At 37.1% G+C, this 9,294-nt stretch overlaps 1 protein-coding gene across 1 annotated transcript in view; it reads right to left on the bottom strand.

Annotated features, from left to right (window-relative positions):
- Positions 1-9,294, bottom strand: part of SLC9B2 (solute carrier family 9 member B2) — a 42,863-nt gene that overhangs the window by 11,442 nt on the left and 22,127 nt on the right. Inside the window, exons 5-8 of the mRNA XM_019625875.1 lie at positions 7,916-8,086; positions 5,249-5,391; positions 4,273-4,400; positions 2,914-3,089 (exon numbers count right to left, since the gene is read on the bottom strand). Of these exons, the coding sequence (XP_019481420.1) occupies positions 2,914-3,089; positions 4,273-4,400; positions 5,249-5,391; positions 7,916-8,086 (618 nt within the window). The remainder of the gene's footprint in view (positions 1-2,913; positions 3,090-4,272; positions 4,401-5,248; positions 5,392-7,915; positions 8,087-9,294) is intronic.

Below are 9,294 nucleotides of genomic sequence, written 5' to 3'. Positions count from 1 at the left end.
ATTTGTTCTGCTATTTTATATGCTTAGGCTAGGTGAGTAGACAGATATAGTTTTCAAATTTAAGAGCCTGATTTTTCAATAATAAATGTATACTTATTTTAGTAGTTCTGATATGTATAGGATTACAGTCATTTAAGAACTTGGCAATTAAAATCAAGATTCTTTTCTTACTACAGTCAGTGTAGGGGACTTACCCCTTCTCAAATGATTTTTCTAAAAGTAAATCTGAACGAAATCATTTTTGAAATTGCTCTTAGTAGAGTTTTTTTAAGGTTGTTTAGCTTCTTTGAAATATGCATCATAAAATAGAGGTAAGTTAGCATCTGTATTTTCCTCCATAGCATAAAAGATTTTGGAGACTTGAAATAAAATCTTTGTTAGCACATTGTATAGAAAATTATATTAAAATTGATCAACACATAAAGCCCTTCTTCTCACACTGTTCTAAGAATAAATGTACTAAGGAGTTATTGTGGTTTCTTGCTATTATAGTGAAGGATATAGAATATGCCACCCCAAAATATGCTACTTTGGCATTAAGGATTATTTTGAGCTGAAGGCAATTGAGAAGGAACAGATACATGAAAAGCTACCTGCACTCCCTCTCTTTGCTTAAAAAGCTGGATATAAATCTGTAAGGGTGTCCCTCTCCCCTCTCTACCAGGAAGGACAAAAGTTAACCATTGAGACACTGAGGGACGTTATCAGCTCAGAGACAGCAAGAGAGGAATGAACCTGTCACAATTTTTGCTAAAACAAGCTCTTACCGATTATTAGTTTCCTCATATATGTATGTGCCTTTCCACACTTTACTGCCCTTAAAGCTCAAAGTCCTTATCCTTTGGTAATTCTCTACAAAATTAGGGTTCTTTGCTAAGATGCTACATAAGCCCAAATTCTAACGAATTCTTTGAGTTACTCAGTGGTGAGTAGCACAATACATGTGCTAACAAACTGGTTTTCTCTTGTTAATCTGGCTGTAAGGGGCCCCAGCCAATGAACCTAAAATTGGTAGAGAACCAGTTTTTCTTCCCCTACAGTTTTCATCATCTCTTTAATTTAAAAATACAATACCGTTGTAGCAATTTTATTTAGCTCAGACAACTCTGTTAGACAATGTGTGACTGTCAAAAGTATGTGATAAATGACATGTTATATCACAGGAAATAATTTATTTTCCATCCCCCAAATTACCAGATTATAAAATCCCAAACAGACCCACTGCCTTCCCTGAACCTGCTTTTCCCTGCCTCCCCGCCACCTTCGTGATTCTAATGCAAACTCTCTTGCTCTTGTTAAAGAGAAAATCATAGGACCAAAATGGTGTCACTTGTGCTAAAGCCTATGATACCAAACCTAGATTTAATGCCTGATTTAACTGCAGTTTCAATCTCTCTCAGCAATACAACCTTAATCAACCAGTCTGGAATTTCCTGTTCAACAATTTCCAGGAATTTCCTGCCACATGGACCCTTTCCATCTCCCTCACTACCCCTCCCCAGAGCAAAGAAGCAACCTGCATCATATAAACCCTTACCTCCCACCCGCCCACAACACACACACACACACACACACACACACACACACACACACACACAAAGTCATCTTGGTCTAAAAATAATCCTTTGTTTTCTTTTATTCATAGCTCCCTTCCCCCATTCTTCTTCCTATAACAATCTTACATTTTGTACAATTCCTCAGAGTGCCCTTCTAGTTTCTAAATGGGTTGCTGCCTGATTTCATGAATCACTTAATAAAGCCAATTAGATCTTCAAATTTACTTGGGTGAAATTTGTTTTTTAACATTCTAAAGTCATGTTTTCCATTCCCAAATGCTCTGATTTAATTGGTCTATGGTAGGGCCCACCTACAAGCATTTTTTTTAAAGCCTCCCAGGTAATTCTGGTGGGCAGTTGGGGCTGAGAACCATTGTTTTAAAGTTATCCACCAGGAAAGCAGTAAGAACATAAATTTGGATAGGCATAAGTAGAGTGAAAATAAAGACAAGAATGTAGATTTGACTTAGTAGGTAATAGGGAATCCTCATTGGTTCTTAAACAAAAAAGTAACATTATGAAAGCCATGCTTTGATAAGATTAATTTACCAGTGAGACATGGCGGGGACTGGATGTAAGGCAACTGGGACAATGGGAAGAGGCAAGGTTCAAGATAATCAGTATAAATCATACATAATCATAAAATGGGAAGATAACTACAGAGGGGGTGGAGAGACAATACATGACTTTCTAAAGTGTGTTTCCACTAAAAAATCTGAAGCTAAATTTATGGTACAATTACAGTTTGTAAATAATATGAATTACAAATCTTATCTTTCCATTCTTGGACACAGATTAAAACATGAAGTTAAACTTGTGCTCTGTCAAAGCGCAGTAAAGGTGCTGAATAACAGTGAAAAACAATGCCTTCCTCTTTTATTACTACTTAAAACAAAATAAATCTATACCAGACACTTAAGATACTCATTAAAATCATTGTTGTTATTACCCATAAAATGTTAAAGATGAGGGAACAGAAATTGTTCCTTCCACTTGGACTGGTCTCTGTCATTTGTGCTCATTGAAAAACCTACTCATCCCTTGTGTGAAGTCTCCAAGATGAAACTGTCCCAGAGAGCTCCATGCAGAAAGTGTTGTCCCTTAAACTTTGCTACTTTGCACCCACCCTTAGTGCACTACCCATACTACTTGAGCCGCCTGTGTCCAGGGGAGTAAAGAAGGGAGTAAAGATTGGAAGCCAGTGGTTCCTCCTTCGGTACAGAACCAACTCTTGGAGTTGCTTTTATTATTTTAATTTCCCATAATCAGTCATCAAGCAAATATCCCACGCTTTCATCATCACAATTTTTGTCTCTAGAGCTCAAGAGAACGGCACATTGTGAACTGATCGGTTTACCTGTGGAAAAGGCCATGCCCAAGCATGTGTTGAAGCCAGTGATGGCCAGAATGTCATCAAAGCTGCCAGCAGCCATGAGTAAGGTCGGGACACCTTTTTCAACACCATAGCCTCCTCCCTGCAAAAGGAGCATGGAAGGCACCACAACAGCTGGAGAGACAGCACCTAAGACAAAACTAAATAGGCAGCACTTTAAACATTTATGATAGTATCTTACTGGTCATCATCATTATTATTGAAATTACAGTAACCTCTACTCTTTTAGAGGTTATACTTTAGATAATTAATCTTTCAAATGACAGTGATCCACGAAGCCAGAAATACACACACACATATACACACACATTCTACAGAACACTTTTTCCAAGTGTGGCCATGGACAACCTGAATTGGAAGCACTTTGGTTGCTTAAAATATACTATATATTTATGGTTAGGCCCCAGAAATCTGCCTTTTTTAGAAAACAAAACATTCGTGTCATGAGGTTTAAAAAATATGGCCATGGATTTTTGGATTGGAAACCAGTGATGCTATGCCTTCTATCAGGACTTGGTAACTTGGTAAATCAAATAAGACAACAGATTAGAAGGGGAAGGCCATAATGACATTGACATCGATACTAATACTAGCGGCAGTGATTAACAGCAGAAGCATTTTTTAATGCTTACTATGTGCCAAACACCATTTTAATGACTTTACATATATTAACTAATTTAATCCTCACAGCAAACCTATGAGGTAGCTACAATCATTATCTTCATTTTGCAAATGAGAATGCAGAGGCACAGAGATTAGATACCTTGCCAAAGATCCCATACTGGACAGTCACAGAGCCAGGATTTGAGTCTAGGCGGTATAGCTCCAGAGTCAACCATGAGAAGCAAGAACTTACTTCTTGCCTACTTACTAGTACTAAATTCTTACTAAGCACTTTCATATTTATTTACCTCTCAGGGCCCTTAAGCATTAGAGGTAAGAACGGACAGTGGGAGGGAGACAGAAGAACCACCTAATCACAATAGTCTTGATCACTGCCGATGTGTTTATTCTCCTTTGTGCAGACTTTGAGGTGACATCCAGCAGCTCTCTCACCAGCATGGAATCAGGTGTTGGTAAAAGACGATTACTTTCTCAGTAGCTTAAATTATTATAACTCCTGTAAAAGTTAGCACTGACAAAGATATATACTATATTTTGAAGTTTAATATTTATATGCTGGAATATCAGTAGTTATAACATTATGCTGGACTATCCACATTGTATTTTCTGATGTCCTTAAGAAAATGCTATTATGTATTCTCCTGTACAGAGGCAGAGAAAGTCCTCACATATTTTCACAGGACAAGGAAAAATCGTTACCCCAGTATAAATGCCCACAGCCACGGTAAACCCATTAGGAAGTGGGCTAGAAGAGCAGATGTACAAGCCTCCACAAGACAGGGACCCATGGATAATCGTACACAAACACCCTTCAATTTCTTCAGAGCCTGAAATACAAAAATAGACATACTAAAATAATCCTCTAAAGACACGCAAAGAAAGTACATTAAACAATTTTCTTCGGTATTCAGACCATATGTGGATCATCATGAATTTTATTTAACAAATATTTCAATATTCTAAGTTTTAGAGATACCTTATTTAGTTCTCATAGCAACCCTGTGACATAGGTAATATTATTACCCCCATTTTTCAGATGTCCTCACCTGAAAAGGCACAAATTAAAGTCATTTGCCCAAGATCATGAAATTGGTGAGTTGTGGAGCTAGGTTTGAATTCAGGCAAGCTGCTCATAATCTCCATAGTAACTGGTTTAACCCTCTCAGTGTAAGCTTTATGTACAATTTGTGGGCCCAGCATGAACCTAGATTAAAGACCTGCATCCCCAAGAACATTCATTCCCGCATTAAAAAACATACGTGAATAAAAGCATTTTTAAAAAGCATACTTGAGACTCATTCTATAGACTAGGCAGTTTCCTGAGACAGTATAGTTAGCGCCGAACACTTGTATAGGGCTTTGCACACCAAAAATATGATGTCTTCTCTCTCACAACCATTATTTATAACTATGGCCTGTATCTCTGTCAAAGAAAGGGAGAGACTTTATTCTTGGTGCTGTCCCTAGACAGACAGTAACTCCACTTTTCTCCGAGATAGATAGAGTATGGGAATATCTTCTGGGGATAGTGCTGCATGAAATAAACTCCATTCTCTTCTTGGGAATGCCATGCAAAGTGTCCACATCCATTTTCTAAAGCTCAGTGATTCTAAATACTTGTAGTTTTGGAGGAACAAAATTCTTAGTCAATAGTTAGAAATGTACACTTCCATACCTTTGAATCAAGCCCAAGGCCAGCTCGAACCAATATGATAGATAGGGCAATGCTTCTCAAAGAGGAGGACCACTTGTGCTCGATCTGTACGTTATCACTGATGACAGGGATATTTCTGACGAGAAACCCAGCAAGGAGCATGCCTAGAATGGAGAAGTCAAACAACCCTTTAATTAGTTTTCAAATATAGAAAATGTTTTTTTGGCATTTTAGATGTGAAAGAAAACTATCATATTTTGCTGTGTATAACGAGTACTTTTTTTGCCCAAATTTGTGAGGGAAAAATAAGAATCTGCCCTATACATGGATAGTACTAATTCCACATCTGTATAAACATTTTTAATTCTTTTATTTATGGTGATGAGTTAAAAGTTAGAGATTTAATGAGCAAACACTCGGTATTGCACCTCAACCAGCTTTCAGCCTCCAGGGAGCAAGACAAACTGACAGTCTCAATTTTATGGACAGCTGAGTCAGAGAGGTCCAGAAAGGAAAGGATGAAGACGGGGCTGGGGCAATAGAGAAACTTATGGGAGAAACAGCAGTTTCTTCGAATGCATGAGAAGGTGAGACACATTCTGGGAACTCTATGTAGTTGAGTGTGACTGAGGAAGCTGTGTAGTTGTGAGAGAACTCTGCCATTGTGGATGCCACGTGCCCATACAGCGGGAAAGATTTCTCTGTCAGACACAGTCAAGCGTCTGCCCTGCATTCTTCTCCAGCAGAACCCTCTTTCACACCATGTCCTTATCAGCACCACACGTTAAATGACTAAAATTTACTAAAGTTGGGGTGCTTTGTATGTAAGCTATGAGAATAGAGACGAATTACAAGTATAGTTTTTTGTGACTTGCTCCAAGCATCATTAGGCAACGAAGCATCACTGCCATTTAATCTAGAAGAAGGTCTTAAAAGTTCTGAATTCTGCAGTCATGGTCTTTCCAGAAGTTTTGAAAGTATGAACTAGCCTACAATAGCTGCTTTTAAAAGACTAATATAACAATAGTATATGCTCATGGTAAAATTAAAACATTACAGACAAGGGTAAAGTGACAAGTACATGCCCTGCCCCAAATGCAACTTTCCATCTTCATTCCCCAAAGGTTGCCCCTGTGAAGGGTTATCTGTGCCCTTCCAGAAAGTTTCTCTCCCTATTTAAGCATGTGTGTGTGTGTGTGTGTGTGTGTGTGTGTGTGTGTGTGTGTGTGTGTGTGTGTCTGAGCGCTCTTTTGTGTTGGACACAATTAGGGAGCATATTTTTATACCAGTGTGCAATTTGTTCTTTTCCTACTTAACCATATATCCTGGACATATTCCAGGATACTCGCAATAGTATCTCATTGTTTGGAAATATCATAATTTTTTGGACTTATAACAGGCCAGTTCACATATCAAGTATTTATTAAGTGCCAGACATGCCAGACTGTTATGATTCCCTGGCAATACAGAGGTGAGTTAGACCAACATGGTCCCTGCTCATATGGAGCATACATTATTTGTAGGTTTGTGCAAGAATATACACAGGATAATAATTCCTAGCAGTGGAAATGTTAGGATCCAGGGTACAGGTGTATATCGTTTTTACAGATATTGATGAATTGTCAGCCAACAATGCTGCAATAAGCTTACATTTCATTAATATGTCAATAGTAATGTAAGGAAACTTAAAATGTGGATCTAAACCAGTCCTAGATTGATTATAGCATATAGCTACCTGAAATCAAAAGGAATAATAACTCAAAAATATACTAACAGTTTCTTTAGGAGTTTTAGGGAGGATGAGGGAGCATTTTTATTCCCAAAATGAATGTGAAAACAATTTCTCTGGGACAGTTTCCTTTGACATGGTCTGGGTTGATGTGGCCACCTGATTGTGATTTGGCAGGTGTCCCCTTCTTGCCTGTAAACCCATGGGGGCGTCTCTCTGGGTTGTGGAGGAAGAAACTCCTTCTTTGTTAAGTATTCTTTTTTTTCCTTTCTTAATTTGTATTACGAAAGTGGTTTAAATGTGCAAAAACCATTAATACATGGTCAACCTTATTTCATCAATTCCCAAGTTATTTTGTAGTAAATCCTTATTGAAAAAAAAATTGGTAAAGAAGTTACTCACATCAGTAATGAGCAAATATAGTGTCACCATGAATGTTGATTGATGTTGTTTATGTTAATGTTAATGAATAAGATAAAAATGAAACAATAAAAATACTTGTTGGAACTTCACTCATTTGTCAGTGATGTAACTTTCAACATATCAAGCCCTGACTTGTTGCATTTGCTGATTTCTGTATTATAGATACTTCCACCATGGCCCATGTTAAGCTACCAATATGATGTTACTGACACACCATTATCTAGTATTTCCATAATCTCAAGAGAAGAGATAAGGAGAAATGTAGTAAAATAATTAGAAAGTGGCCAGTTTTGAGTATTTATTGCTTTTGTGGTTAATGAAAGTTATATAATTGTAAGTATATATAATTTTAATATTTTGAAATTGCCACGTTTAAGAGTTGGTTCACAGAATTCCTCAGAATTGATTAGCTTCTAGCTCCAGCACAGAAAATACAAAAAATAGTTTATGCCTTTATCTCCCAAAGCTTTCCAAACTGCTATTTTTAAAATATGATTTACTCTGAAAAAAAAACCCAGGAGTGTTTTAGCACTTACCAAGAAGAGGAGGTAGTGGAGGCAATGAAAGTAACTTAATGAGCTCCAAAAGTTTACCTCCGATGATGGCACAATAGAAAAGGATTATAATTCCAAATAGGTTTCCTCCAGGAAGGCATTCACTGCCAGTAATGGACCAAACTACAGCCCACAGAAGAACGATGATGGTAACTGAAAATAAGCCAAGAAAATTAGTTTCCATCCATAAGTGGTCACATGCAGGTTTTAATATAATCTAAAACATTTAAAAAAAATAGATACTGAATACACATACAAATACTTATAACCATGTGCAAGTTTTAAAGAACATCATTAATACGAACAACTGGGTAATTACCAACCATCTAAAGAAATAGGATATTACCAGTGGCTTTGAACCCACTAATGTGTTCTCCTAATCCCATCCTCTATCTCCTTTCACAGCACCAGAACTACTATCTTGATTTTTTTTTTACATATCCTTATTTTTAAAAATAATTTTACAATAAATATATCACTAGTTAATATTTAAAAGAAAAACAACTATTACCTTTACACTCTTCACAGGAACATGAGAATACTTAAATAATTACACTCTAGTATTTTAGTTCTACCTTGAATTAAGCATTTTTATTGTTTCTTTTCTATAGTCAATGTTTGTTTAGAGTTACCCACATATTTACCTATTTTTTTTAATCATCATTCACTATGGCATCTCACACCTTTCATTGGGACAATTATCTTGTTGCCCAAAGTATCCCCTTTGGCAGAGTCATTTCTGTTAGAAAGAGAAATACGTTTCCCTATTTGAAAACCTTGTGTTCTACAAATTTGTACACTGAAAACAGAAAGGCTCATGGGAAAAGCAGAGTTCAGCAGATCACTTAAAACATAAAACTTGTGATCAAAGCACTAAAAAAAATAGTAACAATCCTTTAAAAAGTACCAACACGGTTAAATCTCCACTGACACTTGTATCTCTCACCATCAATCTCTTCTTTATAGACTTAAGCCCTGAAACCACACTCCTTATCACAAGATGTAGAATCTTGAGGGCTTTGATGGAACTAGGGAGTAGTTCATCAAAATTGAATCCATTTGTAGTCTTTTCTGTCAGTCAAATGTTGTTTTAATGTTTGGTTTTATTAACTGAGGGAAAAGTGTTGGCAGCATCTTCATCTGTACTGTCAGCTTCTTCATCAATACGTAGTTTCATTAGGTAGTTTTGTTTTTTTTTTAGTGTTCTGAAAGTGAGCATGCTTATGCTTCCAAACTTTCTATAAAGTTGCACATATAAGAAGCTTCCTAGTGGGCCGGCCGAGTGGCGCGATGGTTAAGAACTGGCTTGGGATGCCAGAGGGCCCCGGTTCGGATCCCACATATGAGGGCCAGTGACACTG

This window comes from Hipposideros armiger, unplaced genomic scaffold, assembly GCF_001890085.2.
Source record: "Hipposideros armiger isolate ML-2016 unplaced genomic scaffold, ASM189008v1 scaffold_641, whole genome shotgun sequence".
Taxonomy (NCBI): Eukaryota; Metazoa; Chordata; class Mammalia; order Chiroptera; family Hipposideridae; genus Hipposideros; species Hipposideros armiger.
The sequence above is the reverse complement of the archived record's forward strand: the minus strand, read 5'-3'. Positions and strand labels throughout refer to the sequence as shown.